At 41.8% G+C, this 20,620-nt stretch overlaps 1 protein-coding gene across 6 annotated transcripts in view; it reads left to right on the top strand.

Annotated features, from left to right (window-relative positions):
* The window catches only part of ZPBP (zona pellucida binding protein), a 73,617-nt gene that overhangs the window by 13,113 nt on the left and 39,884 nt on the right, over positions 1–20,620 (top strand). For 4 of the 6 annotated variants that reach the window (XM_061590430.1, XM_061590429.1, XM_061590427.1 and 1 more), the window contains exons 2-3: positions 2,506–2,568; positions 3,980–4,105. The exons of 1 other annotated variant lie outside the window; for it this stretch is intronic. In XM_061590430.1, the coding sequence (XP_061446414.1) occupies positions 2,506–2,568; positions 3,980–4,105 (189 nt within the window). The remainder of the gene's footprint in view (positions 1–2,505; positions 2,569–3,979; positions 4,106–20,620) is intronic. One more of the 6 variants, XM_061590428.1, reaches the window with a different exon arrangement.

The following is a 20,620-nucleotide window of genomic DNA, read 5'->3' as shown; positions in this document are numbered from 1 at the left end:
CCTTTATGAGCACAGGACCCCCTTTATAAGCTGAAAAAAAATTGTGACCCCCCCTCCCCCCAGGGAGGGAGGCTGGCTGCCAAGAAGGAAGGGGGAAAGCAGCCTTTCTTTGCAGGCTTGCTTCTTTTTGCTTCACAAAAAGCCCTCCTCTCATTCTAAGTAAGGGCGTTGCCAGTAGCGGCAGTACAAGGAGACGGGAATCTGTGATAGTAATCCCCTCTTCTTCCTGGTAGCTCCACCCTCAGCCTCCTTTGGCATCTGCCATGTATTTTATAGGCAGATGCCTGCCCTTAGTGTGCCTGAAAAACGCTCCGGCGCTGCAACAAAAGGCCTCCCCTCTCGTTTGGAGCAAGGGGGAGGTGTCATCTGCAGCAGCAGTGGAAAGCAGACAGTGTAGAGGGAGTGAAGACTTTTTTAAAAAAATTAATAAATAATTCATTTCTTTACTGTTCACGGCCCCCTTGGATTACTTTGTGGCCCCCTGGGGGTCCCAGCCCCCAGGTTGGGAACCACTGGCTTAAAGTATACTCTCCGGTCCCATTGCATACGTTAAAGCGGGGTATGCCTGTATCTTTTTAAACAACACAGGATTAGGAAGATTTAAGCAAAAAGTAGATCACGTGGGGTCATATTGCCTTTTGAAATGGGCAGCTAAAATCTTCAAGATATAAGTATTTGTTGAAATGTCGTGGTACTAGACATAAAAGAATTCAGTACCCAAAGAATAAGTAGAGATATAAATTGTTTGGAAATCTTAAGTTGATTAGCCACTTAGTCTTTTACAGTGCAATGCTATACACATATCTACTCAGTAGTCGTATTGATCTCGATGGGTTTACTTCCAGGAAATTGCAGCCATAACTTGTAGCTTGTTAAATATTTTCATCATTTCTGCTGTATTTTTCTGCTATAAGCAGTACCCAAAGAAGTGTACAAAATAACCATATTAAGTTTAAATGTGCATATTACAGGAACATCATAGACTATTAGAGGTGGAAGGGTCCAATCTCCTGCTCAATGCAGGAATCCAACTTAAAGCATACCCAACAGGTGACTGTCCAGCAGCCTCTTGAATGGCTCCAGTGTTGGAGAGCCCACCACCTCCCTCAGTAATTGGTTCCATTGTCGTATTGCTCTTAACAGTTAGGAAATTTTTCCTGATATTTAGCCAAAATCTGGATTCCTGTAAGTTGAGCCCATTAGTCCGTGACCTGCACTCTGGGACAATCAAGAAGAGATCTTGGCACTTCTCTGTGTGACACCCTTTCAAGTACTTGAAGAGTGCTGTCATATCTCCACTCAGTCTTCTCTTCTCAAGATGTGCTAAACATGTGCAGTGCTTTCAGTGTCTCCTCATAGCGCTTTGTTTCTAGTCCCTGATCTGTGATCAACAACAATTCCAATATTCGTCACCATTAGTATTGTTGAGCCAAGTATCCCCAATCTTATGGCTATGCATTTGGTTTCTTTTTCCTAGTGTAGAACTTTGCACTTATCCCTGTTAAAATTCATTCTGTTGTTTTCAGCCCAGTTCTCCAGCCTATCAGTATACATGCCTTTTTATAAATCTGCTTATTAAAGCTTGTTGGCTCAGTTATTAATATTGAATTTGGGTATTCAATAGGTTGTGTAAAATCTTGAATATGCAACAGGAATATTCACTATCAACAATCCGTTATTAACTTAGCAGAAATAGGACAGTGTTTTACATTAATATATGAACGAGTGGACAAACCATGACAAACTGAGGATTACTGCAATTATATCGGTTCCCTTCATGGAAATATTTGGCATTTGTGCAAGTAGGAGCTGTGTTAGTATTGCTGAGAGCAGTTTGCACAAGGAAATTACTGAATATAGAGAATGTTTAAAATTCTTGTTTTGAAAGGATTAATGCTTTTGACAAATGCTTATAGAGAGGGTAATAATAGGGAAGAATCATGGAATATTTTATTTGTGTCATTGTTATGTGTTTGCTATTTTACAACAATGAATCTCTCACGTACACTTATCTTTTTATCATACAGTACTTGTACTCTGTTTTTCCTCCAAGAAGCTGATGGGTTTTTCAAAGGGATCATTCCATTTTATTCTTGCAACAACCCAGTGAGGTTGCTTAGGCTGAGAGTGAGTGACTAGGCCAAATTCAGTGTGGATTTGATCCCAGCACTGCCATCTACATCTGACATTCTGTCCACAGCACTGCACTGAAGCTGTGTTTGGGTTTAGATGTAACAGACAGCTCTGGCATAATTTAAGCCAGATGCTGTCTGCATCAGAGTCAACAAGTGACAAGAGGAGGGAGACAGAAATGTATGGCTGCAACACTTGGCCACTGCTTCATCAGCTATTGTTTATGATTGTCTCTTGTTGCAATTGCTGCCTAGCTGTGCTTGTTCAAGTTCATTGATTTTTCTCTGCTCAGCCAGCAATCAGATGTGATTCTTTTTTATTCCTAAGAAGCTTGAATTTTTATGCTAACTCTTTTTTTTCCTGTTTTGACAGTTCATTCTTCTGCCAGTATAGATCCTAGTGGGTTGAAAGTTGTAGGATCGACCAATTTGCCAGGTATACAGTAAATATTTTAAATTCATTCGGGCTGATCTTCATTTGAAATTATAGGAAGGCTTTGAACAATGAAAATGTACTGGTTAGATTTTAAAATGTTGTTTGCTTTAAGGACAGTTATACCATTTATATATTCTGTAACACTAAGGCAACAATCCTATGCACACTTATTTGGAAGTAAGTCTCACTGAACTCTTTGGGACTTAATCTGAGTAGACAAGCATAGGATTGTCCTATAAGAGTAATATTGACTATTGTATAATAATATTGCATTTATTTAAAATTGCTGGAGTATTTAACTGCATTAAAACTTTGACAGAATGAGGAATGGACATATTCTTGAGGCAGTGCTGTCTTCTTTTGGTAGTTAGCCAAAGCAATATGGCATGATATAGAAATGTGTCTGAAGAGTTCTACATTTGACTGTATCTCTTATAAAACAATTACCATCTTACCCTTTTTCCTCTTCATTTGCAATACATAATATTTTCTTGCTGCTTGGGACTAATGTGGTTTTAAAATGCCTTGTTTTTCATCTTTGTTGATGGTACAAAGGGCCAGATACAGTTGGTTCCTTAGCATGCGCCATTAACATGCTCAGGCAATTCTGGGTCTACAGGATGGCTGCCTATGGGTGAGTGGGTCAGGAGGACACAGAAGCTGCAGCTTTAGCTGCCTTCCATGACATTCCTCTGCTGGCTCACTCAAATGAAAACACAGGTGAACCAGGGAAGGGACAGCTGGAGAACGGCCCTTTTAGAGCATTAATCAGATGCCCAGAGTGGCTACATAAAAGGCAAGGCATAGGAAGGGAGGTCCCTGGAAATTTATTAATGGTAGGGAACAGACCCTGGAAGCGGAAAAAGGACAAGGGAAGGAGGGTAGGAATAAAATGGACTGGCTGCAATTAGAGCCAGAAAGGAAAGAGATTAATTCTGGAAGTAACCTCCAGTGGCATGGCAATAAGGGAATATTGCAGAATAGTGTGGGCAGATGAAGGGAACTCCTACACTATAGATAATTAGACACTGGTATAGGGAGGAAAGCTTTATACCTTGGAAATAAAAATAGAAAAACGGTCCTGTGATTTTTAAAAGGGGGACTTCCAAGACCTAGTGGTAAGGGTCCCACCAGGTAGACTCTGAGACTAAGGAGGGCATCTGGGCTCTGAGGTTCATAGGGACCTAATGAATGAGATATCTGGCACTAGTGGGACATTTCTACACATGCAGCAATATGTACAGGAGAAGGTAAAGAAGATGCTAAGTATGACTTGATCATGCCAGAAAATTAATTCTGCAATCAGAATAGTTTTCTGTTTAAAGTGTAGCCTTTTTATTAGTAGAATTCCATTGTATTTGTGATGTACTTTACTTTGACTACACTTGATGATCACATTCTATATTTTCAGTCAAAGTTTATGTCAGGTTGAATCATAACAGTCCACGTATTCTATGTGTAACAAATCGTCTGAGAAATTCAGAATTGATCGATCCGATATTTCAGTGGCATGGACCGGGAGGTGACCTGGTTACAGGTAAAGTTTCTTTCCCCTCTCAAGTCCTATTAGCTGTATTTGGATATCATACTCAACTGTGGTTTAGCAAGATGTGCCTGAGCCTAGAATCCCCCTGGGTTTGCACATGCCCTCTTCTGGCAAGAATGGGGGTGGGGAAGGAGTTTTTACTTCCAGTTTTAAATAGTCACAGCTAGGGAGGGACAGATCATCATATTTCCATCCCATGCTGGATTTGTTTTTTCCTCACAAAACCAGTTTAGTTTCAGTCTGTTGTAGGTGAATTTTTTTAGGAAAAAACGTTTAACCTCTTTAACGCTCCATAGCCACATGGTTAAAAAATCCATTTAAAATGCTTCCAGGAAGCTACTGTACATCTAACATAAAGTCCCTTCCTAGGGAACTGTATGGAAAAAAAGAAGATGGCTGTCCCTTTTTTTAAATGTACAATTCCTAAGGAAGGAATGGCATGTTTTGACATACTTTCACTTCCTGAAAGCATTTGATAAGGAACTTTTTACCAAATGGCCACAGAACTACTCTAAGCAGCTTAAAATGCTCAAAGGTTAAAGGGAAAAAAGGGGCAGCCCATGGACCACTTCATAAGTACAGTATGAACCCATGTGCGGTATGATACATTGATTATGTGGCTTAATCCACAGACCAGTGTTCTGATCCACACGTGGGTCTGAGGGCGGCAAAATGGGAAGGTTTGCTCCCAAATGCGGAGCAAACAGGAATCCTCCCCAACCCTAACTAGAGCTTACTGTGTCATCCAGACTTGGTAAACTTTAGTTAGTTTCAAACAAGCCAACTTAAAACTATAGTTTATGAATCTGGTTTCTTTAACCTCACCTTAATTAAAAAGAGCCACAGTTCTGGGTTCATAAGACATGGTGAGCTGACGTTAAGCTCCTCTGGGCATGCCGGAGAGGGGAGGCTCAAGCTCATTCATATTTTCCTTAACCATAGCATTAGAAGAATGTTTACCATATCCTTAATTGGCACATTGAAATTGATAGGACTAAAAAGTATGTTACTTTTATTGTATCGTATTGATAACATTATATGGCCCAGACATGCATGCTCACACCCTAATCGCAAACACATTCACATAGAAGCATAATACTCTGCCTCCTGCTCCTCATCTGCTCAGCCTGGCTGCCACTCATAGAATCATAGAATCATAGAGTTGGAAGGGGCCTTGTAGGCCATCGAGTCCAACCCCCTGCTCACAGCAGGAAATCCACAGCTAGAGCATCTCCCGCAGATAGCTGTCCAGCCTCTGCTTGAAGACATCCAGCGAAGGGGATCCCACCACCTCCCTAGGCAGTCGGTTCCATTGCCGAACTGCCCTTACTGTCAAGAAGTTCCTTCTAACGTCCAATCTGAATCTGCGCTCCTGCAACTTAAAACCTTTAGACCTAGTCCTTCCCTCTGGGGCAGCAGAGAACAAATCTGTACCCTCCTTTATGTGACAGCCCTTCAGGTACTTAAAGAGTGCAATCATGTCACCTCTCAGCCTTCTCTTCACCAGACTGAACATGCCAAGTTCCTTCAACCTTTCCTCATAAGACTTGTTCTCCATACCAGCTATCATCCTCATCGCCCTCTTCTGAACCCGCTCTAACTTGGCTGATCCATGCTATGAGCCCCAGTATCTGTTCCCAAGGCCGTGATACATACTTGGTATATACAAAGTAGCAAAGCCCAGCATCAAACAATGAACATTATGTGGACACATTTCAGTCCTGTTTCAAGCCTGGGTTTGATACTGAAACTGACTTCCAAGGGGAGAGAGACAGATCGAAGTATGGCAGTGTGGATTCTCCTGAATCTTATCTGTGACCTTCAAAACCCATCAACCACTGTAGCCTTGATTGCCTATCATAGAATCAAACAATGCAGTGGACACGTGCAGTCTCACCCCTCATTTCCTGGGGTTTGTAGTAAGGGGTTTTTATCTGGAACAGACAGCTTGAACTGGGCACCCTCCATACCTAAACCAGGAGCCCATTGGCTGCAAGGCACTTCCAAGCCTTTTATAGTAGCCTGTTTAGGGAAAATCTCTAATATTAGCAGTGCAAATACATGGTATTATAGGAAAGCTATCTAGTTGCATTGGATTAATTTCATTTGTTTTAGCATGAGGATGTGGAGAGTGTGCTTGGAGTGCAGCCTATTTGATGTTCACTTGACGCTTGCTGTCTTGGTTGCTAATATCAAACTGGCATATGCATGTATGTGCATGTGCTGGATGTGGACATTGCCCTTGCAGAGGTGCAGCTTACCTCATACCCACTTAACATTTGCTGTCTTGGGTGATAATACCAAACTGTGTTTGTGTGGGGCTGGGTCCAGAAATGTTCAGTGTGATGTTACAAAAGAGTGGTTCTGGCTGTCTTGAAGAAGCCATTGTGAAGCAGTTCCTTAAGAAGATATCTTTGGTTCCAAACAAGTCTAATAACTAATCACAAAACTTTTTTGGGGGGGCTCTAAGTGCTCGAATGACAGGAGATGGCCTTTCAACTCTAGATACTGTTGAAGGAAATCGATTATGTGGACACATTTCAGTCCTGTTTCAAGCCTGGGTTTGATACTGAAACTGACTTCCAAGGGGAGAGAGACAGATCGAAGTATGGCAGTGTGGATTCTCCTGAATCTTATCTGTGACCTTCAAAACCCATCAACCACTGTAGCCTTGATTGCCTATCTCAGATGGTTGCTCGAGTGGGCAGATTGCAAAGGGTGGTACCTGGGGGATTATTATTTGATTCTGTGGTATATACTCAGAGGTTTCCAGAGAACTGTTCTTTGCCTTCCATGCTGCATAATATCTGTATCATAGAATCATAGAATAGTAAAATTGGAAGAGGCCTATAAGGCCATCTAGGCCAACACCCTGCTCAATGCAGGACTCTAGCTTAAAGCATACCTGACAGGTGTCTGTCCAGCTGCCTGTTGGACAGTGTTGAATGCCTCCAGTGTTGGAGAGCCCACCACCTTCCTAGGTAATTGGTCCTATTGTCGTACCACTCTAACAGGTAGGAAGTTTTTCCTGATGTTCAACCGAAATCTGGATTCTTGTAACTTGAGTCCATTATTCCGTGTCCCGCGCTCTGGGATGATTGCAGTAGTCAAGATGAGGCCTAACCAGTGTGAAATGGAAGGGAACTAGTACTTCAGGCAATTTGGAAACTATACTTCTGTTGATTCAGCCTAAAATAGCATTTGCCTTTTTTGCAGCTACATCGCACTGTTGGCTCATATTCAGCTTGTGATCAACAACAATTCCAAGATCCTTCTTGCATGTAGTATTGCTGAGCCAAGTATCCCCCATCTTAAGAAACTGCACATTTTGTTTCTTTTTCCCAAATGCTTAGAACTTTGCACTTATTCCTGTTAAATTTCATTCTGTTCTTTTCAGCCCAATGCTGCAGCCTATCGAGATCACTTTGGATTTTGTTTCTGTCCTCTAGGGTATTAGGTGTCCCTCCCAATTTTGCATCGTTTGTAAATTTGATAAGCATTCCATGCACCTCCTTATCCAAGTCATTAATAAAAATGTTGAAAAGCACTGGGCCCATGACTGAGCGTTGCGTTACCCCACTTGTTACTTCCCTCCAGTTTGAGAAGGAACCATTGATAAGCACTCTTTGAGTACGATACTATAGCCAACTGTGGATGCACCTGATAGTTGTTTCATCCAGCCCACATGTAGCTAGATTCCTAGTCAGAATATTAATGGACACTGTCAAAGCTTTGATGAAGTTGAGGTATATTATGTCCACAGCATTCTCACAGTCTACAAGGGAGGTTACCCAATCAAAAATGAGGTTAGTCTGGCAGGATTTGTTCATGACAAATCCATATTGGCTTCTAGTAATCACTGCATTGTCTTCAAGGTGCTTACAGGTTGACCACTTTATAATCTGCTCCAGAATTTTCCCAGGGATCGATGTCAGGCTGGCTGGTCTGTAGTTCCCAGGTTCCCCTTTTTGCCCTTTTGGAAAATAGGGACAACATTAGTCCTCCTGCAATCATCTGGCACTCCACCCAATCCTCTAAGATTTTGCAAAGATCATAGACAGTGGCTCTGAGAGTTCTTCAGCCAGTTCCTTCAATACTCTAGGATGAAGTTCATCGGTTCCTGGAAGCTTGAACTCATTCAAAGTTATTAGGTTTTCCCTGACTATTTGTCTATCAATCTCAAGCTGTAATCCTAGTCCTTCAGCTTCTCATATTCGTAAACTCTCTTTTCGAAGAAGACTGAGCCAAAGTAGGAATTGTGCACTTCTGCCTTTTCTTTGTCATTTGTTATCGTTTTACCATGCTCTTTGAGTAGCTGTACCACCATTTATTTTCTCTGCCTTTACTATAGATCTACCTGAAGAAAGCTTTTTTGTTCCTTTTAGCTTCCCTCTCTGACGTCAGCTGATTCTCAGCTTTAGCCTTCCTGACACCATCCCTGCAATTCCGTGATACCTGTTTGTACCATTCCTTTGTGGCCTGGCCTTCCTTGCACTTCTTGTATGTGTCCTTTACATATAAAACCACTTGCAGATATTGTCCAAAGATGTGGAGTGATGTGCTGTCAATACCCTGATGACACTCTGCTCTACATTCCCTTTTTGGGCCTCCTTTAATGAATCTAGATGAGGGCTAATAGAAGGAAGTTGACAAGATGAGGTGCTGTTAATAGCTTTCAGAGGTGGTATTCAACCTACTCTAGATGGGGTTAACATATTATTATTATTATTATTATTATTATTATTATTATTATTATTATTATTATTATTATTTAGATTTATATTCCACCCTTCCTCCCAGTAGGAGACCAGGGTGGCAACAAATCAGTCTAAATATAATTATGTATTTAAAATAACTTCATTGCCAACCTGTTTCCAAAGGTTCAGCACCTACAGCTGTTCTGAAGTAATATAAGCTAGCTGCCCATAATGGTGGCCACTTCCTGTCTCAACTATCCCACTGAGCCTGTGCAGCCTTGTTAAAGTTATATACACCAGTGAACACATGAACACACACTCATGCACACTTCACTTTTGTAAGAGGGCTGAGTAAAAGATCCAGGAGAATTAAAATCAATCCTTTGGATTTGCATGATTTTACATGGAGGTCTCCAAAAAACCTCAATCAAATTAAAGTTTATAATGGTAGACTGTACAGTAAAAATTGCAGATCTGGTGATATTTAGCACTACAAAAACGTTGATCCAAGGTACACATTATTAGGATTTTCATGATTTTTATGTAGGATAACAAAACTACTATTAATTCAGAACACATCTGTATACACAGAGGTGACCTACAGTTGATCGTTTTGAGGGGGATCCTTTATTATAAGGATCCATATTCTTGTTGCATCACTGTGCTGGAGAGCACTGGATCCCTGGTTCTTGTGGTTTACTTAATGGAGATAGATGTAAATTCTGATTTGTTGGTGAACTGATGAAAAAATATTGTGTAGTTCCAAGAGGACCTGTTTTACTGTCTCCAATGTACATGTATGCATCTTCTCCCTGTCCATTCTCTCTGACACTCCATTTTCTTTCTTGACTCCTTTGGCATCCTACTCTCTCTCGCTCTCTCACTCTGCCCCCCAGCCACTCTGTTTTACTCTCCCTAATCTTCCAGATTGCTCCCTTTCTCTTCTGCTGTTTTGATTGCTTCACTTTCTGTTCAGCAGTGCTTAGGTACCTATCTGAGCCTTGAAAAGCACATAGAGCTGAAAGAGGAAGTAGGAAAGAGCTGTACTTTTTTGGGGGGGACATATCCAACCCTACAACTCATGATGGGTTCCTTCTGGGAGGAAGGGCAGGATATAAATTTAATAAATAATAATAATGGAGGCGGCAATGAGGACCTCCCCCAAGGATTTATGGATATTAGGGGAAATCCTCAAGGGCATCTTTGCACACACAATTCAGCATTGTCTGAGCTCTGCGAGTGCCGCATTCTCCCGAATGAAGCATAGAGTGTTTGAGGATCGGGATATTTGCAGGGAGACCAAAATGCTTATTTACAAAGCCATTGTACTACCGACCTTACTGTACGCCTGTGAAACATGGCCATCTATAAACGCCACTCCCAACTTCTTGAAAGATTCCACCAATGCTGCCTCTGGAAAATTCTGCAAATTACTTGGGAAGATAGGCGGACTAATGTTAGCGTATTGGAAGAAGCAAAGACCACCAGTGTTGAAACAATGATCCTCTAACATCAACTTCGCTGGACCGGCCATGTGGTTCGAATGCCTGATCACTGTCTTCCAAAGTAGCTACTTTACTCCCAACTTAAGGATGGAAAACAGAATATCGGTGGACAGCAAAAGAGGTTTAAAGATGTTCTCAAAGCTAATCTAAAAAAAAGTAACATAAGCATCGAGAACTAGGAAGCCTTGGCCCATGAGCGTCCCAATTGGAGGTCAGCCATTATCAAAGCTGCTATGGACTTTGAAGAAGCACGAATACAGGGAGAAAGGGACAAACGAGCTAAGTGGAAGGCATGTCAAGCAAATCTTGTTCGTGACCGTCTTCCATCTGGAAACCTATGTCCTCACTGTGGGAGGCTGTGTGGATCCAGAATTGGCTTCCACAGTCACTTACAGACCCACCGCTAAAGACCTTATCTTGGAAGACAATCGGTCACGGGTGACTGCCAATGAATGAAACACTGCATTGTACATGGAGCTGCCCTTAACATTATTCAGAGACTTCATTGGAAAACTGTAATCATGGTAGCATGATTGTTAAGAAGAAAATGCCAGTTTATAATAATAAATAAATAAATTTTATTTCTAAGTCGCCTATCTGGCCGTATGAACGGCCACTCTAGGCGACGTACAAAAGAATAAAATAACATACAAATACAAATGAACAGCAACTCTACATAATCAAAACCCACCCACATCTTTACAGAATAAAACGAGATTACCCAAAAGTCCCATAGGCCCGCCAAAACAGCCAGGTTTTCAATTCTCGGCGGAAACCTGCCAGGGAGGAGGCATGGTGGATGTCATAGGGCAGAGAATTCCAGAGGGTGGGGGCCACAATCGAAAATGCCCTCTCTCTGGTCCGCACCAGCCTAGCTGTTTTAACTGGCGGGACCAAGAGAAGGTCTTGTGAGGCTGATCTCGTCAGGTGGCATATTTGATGATGCTGGAGGTGCTCCTTTAGATAAACTGGACCGAAACCGTGTAGGGCTTTAAAGGTTAATACCAACACCTTGAATTGGGCCCAGTAAACAACTGGTAACCAGTGCAGATCTTCTAGTTTGATCATATTCTGTGTTGAAAGAGCTTTGTTGGCTCACACTATGTTTCTGGCACAATCCAAGGCGCTGATTTCGATCTATAAAGTGTTAAGTTTCTTGGGAGCTGTGTATTTGAAAGACTATCTTCTGCCATATGAACCTGTCTGGAATGTAAGATCGCTGTCTGAGGTGTCTCTGGCCCTTGGTGTCTCGGTGTCTCTGAATTTAGAGGTTAAGTGGGTGGTGACCAGAGAGAGGTCCTGATTATTCAATGCCTTCCCCAGGCAAGTTTGGATGGTACCAATGCTTTTATGATCTGGTGACAAATGAGGCTTCTAATGGGGACTTGTAACTGCCTCTCTAGTTTGTTTAAATGATTTTAGATAGCTTTTGTTGTTATGGATTATTATACTGAATATTGTAAACTACTTGGGATATTAATTTATAGTGGAAAGCAGTAAGTAAATGTTTCAGATAAAATGAACAATATATTCTTTACACTCTTTATCTAAACATCTGTAATTACTTAGAGTTGAGCTGAAATGAAACCTTTCCTCCCTGTAAAAAGGAGCCAACCCTTTTTTGTGATTTTTCAGAGAAGATAAATGCTGGTGAAAATGTTTGCTTACACATTTGGGGCAATTTTGTCCTGCCCTTAAGAACTTCTTTGAAAAATCCCTGGCATAACTTTTGTTTGGAGTTCAGGTGTGAATTGTAGGGGTAACAATCAGGCAAATATATTTTTGTTGTTATTTGCTTAAAATCCTTGCTGTGCCCCATGGCTTTAGCAGCTGGTTCTAGGCAAGGGTTGACATTTGGCAAGCAAAACTTTTACAGAATTGACAAGGGGTACTGGATTCATTTTTGTCCTCATTTTGTTTTTATTTTCAATAATGAAAAATTGTTAATGGACTTTTATGGGTTTTTTTGCATTTCTTTTTGGCTTGTATGGAATCAAATGCAAGGTTTTGGAATCTGAATGTCTGTGAACTATTCATAAACTAGAACTGAGGACTTTCTGAATTGACTTCATCTGCCCATAGTGATACTATTGCTTAAATACATTTTATTGATTATAATATGACAGTTTCTAGGCTGAGTGAGATTTATTTGAAAACAAAAAACAGCAGCCAATAAGGGCAATTAATTGGTGAAAAAAGTAAGCTGGGAGGGTGGATCTTTGGATGAAGAATTTGGACCCTGCCAAAGCCTTTCTTGTAGAGAAAATATTCAACCAATGCATTTGGTGTAGTTCTAATGATTTATAATGGTAGAATTGTAAAAGTAATTTAAAAAGATGTTCCTGTTGCAATTGGCAACTCAAGGCAGAGTCTGTCTAATCACAGATAAATTTAGGTTACTTTAGAGGAGGAATATCTAGGAGGCCTAAAGACACTATGTTCACATGAATTTAAAAATAATTGTTATGCAGTTGTTTTGACATTTCTCCTTCCTTTAAACTTGCCCTTGAACTTCTTATTTTCTACTCTCCTTTTAGGTGAAACTGAACTTGCTTAGTATTCCAATAATTACTACTAACTGTTTTGCTGCTAAAATACTTCACTTCTTATTTATTTATTTATTTATTTATTTATTTATTTATTGGCCTTCCTTCAGGAATCCATGCACAACTCTTCATTGCAATCTACAGCATAGAAATGACTTTTAGATTCCTTTTAGCAGTAAAATGGTCATGTCAAAGTGTTTGCAGGTAACGTGTTGTGCCATCTTTGGTTGGTCAGAACACTGATGACGCTGTGACCTTGGTGCTCAAGTTGTTTTATCAATGTGAAATCATCAGTCTTCAGGAAAATCTGACAAGTAGAAAGTACTGGAGCTTTTGAGTGTAGTCCAAACTTTGTAGCTTGTTAATGGAACCCAGCATCTAAACTCTACATTTGTTATTATGTTATTAATTAGATTTCTTACCTGCCCTTCACCATAAGGGTGAACAATACAATATAAAAATACAATATTAAAATCAATTAAAACAATTTACAGTCAGAAAAATAGGATTGGTCCTAAGTATATAGTATCTCAGGTGGCAAAGTCCAAATAACAGAAACAAGACATGTGCTGTGCTGACCTTGTTTTAGCAGGGAGGAAGTAACAGCCCCTAAGGTGTGGAATTCCATCCCCATAGAGGTGTGTCTACCACCTTCACTGTATAGTTTTTGGTGAATGTACCTCTTTACCCTGGCCTTTCACATCTGAGATGTGTTTAGGGTTCCATCCTAATCCTGTGACTGTAATTTGTTGTCTGTTTTTAATATTGAACATTAAACTGTTGTAACCTGCCCTGGGACCTGCTGGTGAAGGGTGGGTGGGTGGGTGGTGGTGGTAATAATAATAATAAATTATTAAATAAATGAATAAATATACTTATGATGGAACCTGGCCCTGTATATACAATATAAACCACTAGTTTGGAATAAAGACTACTTAATTACTGAGACAACTCTTTCTTTCTTTCTTTCTTTGCAATTCAGCACAAGCAGCTATGCCTTAGCAAAAGGACTAGCTAAAACACCATGCATCCCTTATGCCATAGAACTGATGGCCAAACTAAACCAGATATGTTGAAGTGCATATAAATGCCCTATTAATAGCTCACCACTTTGTTCTGGCCCTGAGGAGCTAATAATTTTTAAATTTTATTATTACATTTATATTCCACCTTTCCTCCAAGGAGCTCAAGGTGGCGTACAAGCATGGTTCTCCCTCTCCTGATTTTATCCTCACAACAACCCTGTGAGGTAACTTAGGTTGAGAGACAGTGACTGGCCCAAGTTCACCCAGTGAGCTTCCTGGCTCAATGGGGATTTGAACCCTGGTCTCCCAAGTCCCAGGCCGACACTCTAAACATTGTGCCACACTGACTTTCTGCACTACCATTTTTCCTCCACTCTTCTTTCTGTGTGTCTTGTCTTTTAGTTTATGAGCTTGATGGCAGGGCCTTTCTTTTTAAAAAAATGATGTTATCTATCTTGGAATGCAACAACTGTAATAAAAATACACTAAATAAATAAATTACATGGCCGTAACTGTATAGTTAGGTCCTTGAGTGCAGGCTTTCTTCTCCATTTTATTTTATTTTACTTTATTTATTATTAAATTTATATCCCACCCTTTCTCCCAGAAGGAGCCCAGGATGGCAAGCAATGATAAAATACTAAAAACATCTATAAAACATTTTAGAAATAAAATATTTTAAAAATATCTTTTTTAAAAAAATATCTTTAAAAACATCTTAAAAATAATTCTAACACAGATGCAGACTGGGATAAGGTCTCTAGGGAAGTTCGTCAATAGGTTCTAAATAGACCACAGAGATGTCTGTCTAATATTTAAGGGGAGTGAATTCCAATGGGTAGATGCCACAACACTAAAGTTCCACTTCCTATGTTGTGCAGAATGGACTTCCTGATGAGATGGTATCTGCAGGAGGCCCTCACCTACAGAGCACAGTGATCAATTGGGTATATAAGGGGTAAGACATTCTTTCAGGTATCCTGGTCCCATGCTGTATAGGGCTTTATACACCAAAGCCAGCATTTTGAACTTAGCCAGTAGCTAATGGGCAGCCAGTGCAATTCTTTTAGCAGCAGAATAACATGTTCGCAACGTCCTGACCCACTAAGCAATTGCTCAGCAACATTTTGCACCAGCTGCAGCTTCCAGAACAACCTCAAGGGCAACCCCACATAAAGCACATTACAATAATCCAGCCTGGAGGTTAACAGCACATGGACAACAGTTGTCGGGTTATTCCAGTCCAGAAACAGCTGCAGCTGTCTTGCCAGCCAAAGCTGCTAAAAGGCACTCTTAGCCACTGAGGTCACCTGGGCCTCTAACAACAAAGATGAATCCAGGAGCACTCCCAGGCTATGAACCTGCTCTTTTAGAGGGAGTACAACCTGCTCCAAAGCAGGCAATTGACCTGCAATCTGGGTTCAAGAACCACCTACCTACAGTGCCCCTGTCTTGCTAGGATTCAGACTCAGTTTATTGGTCCAGCCCACCTCCGAGTCCAAGTGCTGGTCCAGGGCTTGCACAGCCTCTCCTGATTCAGATGTTAGGGAGAGATAGAGCTGGGTATCATCAGCGTACTGCTGACACCTTGCCCCCAAATCTCCCAATGATTTCAGCATTTCTAGACAAGATGGTACCCTGAAGCATTCCACAGCACAATTGCCAAGGGGCCAAAAGATAATCACCCAATGACATTCTCTGAAACCCACCCTTGAAGTTGGATTCCAATCACTGTAAAAGAATGGCTCTGATATGCATCTCATCAGGTTGGCTCAGAAGGATACCATGATCAATAGTATGAAAAGCCGCTGAGAGATCAAGTAAGAATAACAGGGTTGTACTCCCCCTGTCCTTCTCCCTATAAAGGTAATCTATTAGGGCAGCCAAGGCCAATTCAGTCCCATAACGAGGCCTGCACTCAGATTGGAATGGGTCAAGATAGTACTTGCAATTGCAAGTGGCACAATCCTCTCGATCACTTTCCCTAAGAAGGGGATGTGACTGGGTGGTAGTTGTCACAAATCAGTGGTCCAGGACTGGCTTTTTCAGGAATGTTCAGATCACCTCTTTTGGAGCAGCTAGGACCACTCTCTCCCGCAAAGATGCATTGACCACAGCCTAGATCCACTTGGTCATACCCCATTGGCAAGCTTTAATAATCCAAGAAGACATGTTAGTGGCCGCATTGTCACCAGCACCCTGTCTGCATCACCAGGCTGCATTAACTGAAAGTGATCCCAAGAACTTGCAGCAGACTTTGTACAGGACACCTCAGTGGAGAGACTACAGTAAATGTGGATGGGGTGTCAAGATTGCTACGGAGGCAAACAACTTTACTCTTGAAGTGCCTTGCAAACAATCCACAGTGGGCCTCTGAAGGGTCTAAAACTCCATTTCCTGGAGTAGATGTCAGACCCTGGACATTATGAAAAAGCTCCACTGGACAACTACTTGAGGAGGCAGAGAAGTGGGCCTTCTTTATCACTCTCACCGGCACACATTAGGCATGGTTACGTTATTTCACTTGTGCCCGGTCAGCCTCACAACACGTCTTTCACCTCTTGTGTTCTAGCCACCATCTGGCCTGCTTCATCGTCCTTAGTTCAGTGGTGTACCGGGGTGCAAAATGGGTGCCACAATGCTTGAGAGTCCACTTAGGAGCTTGATGCTTCTCATAGTTCACAGTGTGACAAGGACTAGCCATGATGGCTGTGCTCTGCCACCCTAATCAGAGGCAGCATGATTCTGAAAACCAGTTGCCGGAAGCCTCAGAAGGGGAGAGTGTCCTTGCACTCGGGTCCTGCTTGTGGGCTTCCCCCAGGCACCTGGTTGGCCACTGTGAGAACAGGATGCTGGACTAGATAGGCCACTGGCCTGATCCAGCAGGCTCCTCTTATGTTCTTATGTTCTTATGACTTTCACAGGGTCACCAGCTCTATCTACTGGACCCATTCCCCAGAGCATTCAGGAATCCAGTGGATTCCATTAGTCTCTGGAGGCAGACCATCTTAGTCTGTCCACTACCCATGCAGGGGAGGATCGGAGCTATAATTCCAGTCTTCATGAAATGATAGCGTGAGGCCTCTGATCTGGCTTGCATGAGGAGTAGAGAGATTTTAACCTTTTGACCCCTGCTTCATTCAATCTGTATCGGGATCCAAGTCTCTTTGCATTGCCTAAAAAGGTACTGTTTGCTCCCCTGGAACACTGCAAATTTTGGCAATGCAAATTGCAAGTTTACTTAGGGGGGGTGATTTGGGACCATGGGGGGATTAAGACTCCCCTACTTCCCATGGTAGAATCCCAATCGAGAGTGATCCCCCTAATCTGAAACTTGTGCGTGTATGTGTGTGAAACCTACATTCAAGGGCAGAAATAAACAGTTACGGTCATATGTAATTTGGCCCTAAGCTGGTACTATTCATGATTGGGAAATTTTGCAGCTGCTACCAGTTGCAAAATCTTCAGTAACAGCATATTGCTAGCAGTAATTGCAAATTAGGCCCTGATTCTCCCAAATGTATTAAAACATTCCTATGAACTTTATTTGATCCATGAGATACTCTTCATTGTAAGACGCGTAAGGTTCTGGTAGTACCGAAATTGTCCAGTATGAAAATTAATGCTTTGTTCATAAGTCTCTACAGTACCAGAAAGGATCATAGTGAATAAACATTGGTTTATTTTGAGCTTTAAAGTTCATTATAAAGATTAAGTACTAAAGTTAAATTAATTTCAGAATAGGCTAGACTTGTAGTACAATCTCATGTGTCTAATGAGAGGTAAGGCCCATTACTGTGGGGCTTAAATTGCAGTTTTAGGCTGGAATCCAATACATGTCTACTCAGAAGTAAGGTCCATTGGGTTAAGTGGGACTTACTCCCAGGTAAGTGTATATTGGATTGTAGCCTTAATTGAGAAAAGTCTGAGTGGATTTAGGGAAACTGCGATCAGCATTGGAGTCAGCTTTATGTTTGATAAATAATTCAAAGTTGAATATTAGTGTTCATATCTAGTGTTCCCATAACATTAACATTTTTAATTCATTAAAGCAGTAGCCTGTATATTTTCTGCAGGTATTGAGGTTTTTATGGTAGGGTATTTGCTACATCTAAATTTGTGATTATGTATTCTGCTCTGTGCACTGCATTTACACTGGCTGGATGCTTTTTTGAGGAGGTTCACAGTGTTCTAACATGATAGCATTGTCCCTTAAATCTTAACAAAGATCCTTTCCACTTACTTTCTAGGCAGAAATCTCAACCTAGTATATACAGCCACAAGAGTGGCTGTATACTATAGCCAGCACGGATTTTTCGCATTCTGCAATGTTCAATTGAAAATACTCTCCCATGCCATTCTGCTGCTTCCCATAAACTCATTTCAAAACAAGACCTTACAAAACCTATGGTCCTGAACTCAGAAATGCTTGCTTAACAACTTTGTAAGTTTTCATGGTGATACACAAAACACTAAGAGAGAATCAAAAGTTCAAATTATACAACAAGAGAGAAAAAATCCAGATACGTGTTGGACTTTTTTCTGTCAGTTTCATAATTTGTTGAAATTAATTAAAAATCAGGTATGTTCACAGACTACCTGTAATCCTATTACTGACGTTGCCCCATACTCTGACCTTCATCTTCTGCAGTTTAAAGGTTTAAAAAATGCCTGGCTAATTTTTATTTAATTTTAGAAATTTAACAATGAAGTCAATGATAAGCACGGGCATGCTCAGTAAGAACCAACTGTCAGTGTTCAAAAAGCCAGACTCACAGCTGTTTGTCTTGGCTAATCAGGGGGCCACATTCACACCAGACATTTATTCCACTTTAAATAGTCATGGCTTCCCCTAAAGAATCCTGGGAAGTGTAATTTGTGAAGGGTGCTGAGAATCCCCTCCTTCCTCCCTACCCCTACCTTTCCTGCCCCTTCCCCAGGTCATTGTCATCTATCCTAAGCATGATTGTACAGGCAGGCCCTCTCTTAGCCTGTGTGGGGCCCGGGGCAAAAGCATAGTTGCCCCCCCCACATTCCTTCTTTCAAACCTCCCGCCCAGAATAAGCCGGCAAGCGCTGCCTGTAAATGTGCTGCACAGCTGATGAGTGGGCAGCAGGCAGCATGAGGGGATTCAAACCTCCTGCCTAAAAGCCTCACGTGCATCCGCTTCACAGCTGATGAGCGGAGAGGGGAAAAACCGCTCAGGCATGCAGCCAAAGAGCGGGAGATTCCCCAAGAGCGGGAAGCGGCTGGCAAGACTGCATGGCTTAAAATAAAAAACCCCACCACAGCCCAGCTTCTCATCGCCAAGCACGGGGGGCCCCAAAGCGCGGGGGAGCCCAAAGCGCGGGGGCTGGGGCAACTGTCCCCCTTCCCGGTGCCTAGGGGCGGTGCTGTGTTCAGGAGTAAATCCCACTGAACTCAAAAGGCATGCAAATGATCAAATCTGCCCTCCCCTTCCCCCTCCTTCCCCATGGTCAGTTTTACCTCTTCTAAGTATGACTGCATGGAATTAAATCCCATTGAACAATAAGAATGCAAATGATCAGACCTGCCTTTCCTCTCCCCCCTCCTTCCCCTCTTCTTCCCTTCTCCTCTCCCTTCTTCCTCCTCCCCTGCCCACTCCAGCCCTCCTTTCCCCTATGGTCAGTTTCACCTATCCTAAGCATGATTGCAGGGGATTAAATCCCACTGTGTATGCAAATGATCAATCCATTCTCAGCAAACTTGCACAGGATCCCATTTCTTACCTCCCAGATTAAAAAGCAGAGAAATTCACTAATAGGCAAAAAACCTTGCAGTTTAAGAACATACCTATAGCCCACAGATATTTCTATCAAACTTTAAAAAGCAGGGAGGTTGGGCGTCTATATTGAGAGCCAAGTGTGGTGTAGTGGTTAAGGTGTTGAACTACGACCTGGAAGACAAGGGTTCGAATCCCCACACAGCCATGAAGCTCACTGGGTGACCTTGGGCCAGTCACTGCCTCTCAGCCTCAGAGGGAGGCAATGGTAAACCACCTCTGAATACCTCTTTACCATGAAAACCCTATTCATAGGGTTGCCATAAGTCAAAATCGACTTGAAGTCAGTCCATTTCCATTTTCCATAGTGAATGCACCAGGGGAGCAGGAGACTTGACCTCCTCTCTGAGATATTGTACTGCTCTACAAATTTGTCAAAATGCAAAAACAAATTGAGTTGGTGTTTCACAGTCCAATCCACTTCCTGTGTAGCTTGGAAGAATTTGGTAACATGTGCCTCTGGGCATATGGTGAGTGGTGGCAACACCTGCAATCAGCCCAAATAAAAGCAACAAGACGTGCTGTGCTGATCTTGTTTTAGCAGGGAGGAATCAATAATATTAAGACAGTTGATAAAAAAACCTCCAGACACGATTGTGGAATAATGGCACTGACTATTCTGCAGAATAGTCTCCAACGGACATGAGGAGTGTCTCAGTTTGCACAAGATAAAACCGTGGGAGGTGAAATATATTCTAGCAAATTCCTAGGTGTGCTCTATGTTTTTATTTGACCATGCCCACATTTTCTTAAGTGAAGTGGTTTAAGCATAGCAGGCTAAGCATCTTGAGCAGGCTAAGTTTGTTTTTTCCAACAGCTAGATTCATTGCTTAAGGAGCAACATATTGTAATCAGTCTGATTTTACGTCAAGCTGCAGTTTCAGATTCAACTGTTAATGCACCCGAAATAGAACATAACCTCCAGTTTGA

Source organism: Rhineura floridana, chromosome 11 (genome assembly GCF_030035675.1).
Source record: "Rhineura floridana isolate rRhiFlo1 chromosome 11, rRhiFlo1.hap2, whole genome shotgun sequence".
NCBI classification, from domain to species: Eukaryota; Metazoa; Chordata; class Lepidosauria; order Squamata; family Rhineuridae; genus Rhineura; species Rhineura floridana.
Note: the sequence above shows the minus strand (reverse complement) of the source record. Positions and strands in the feature narration are given on the sequence as shown.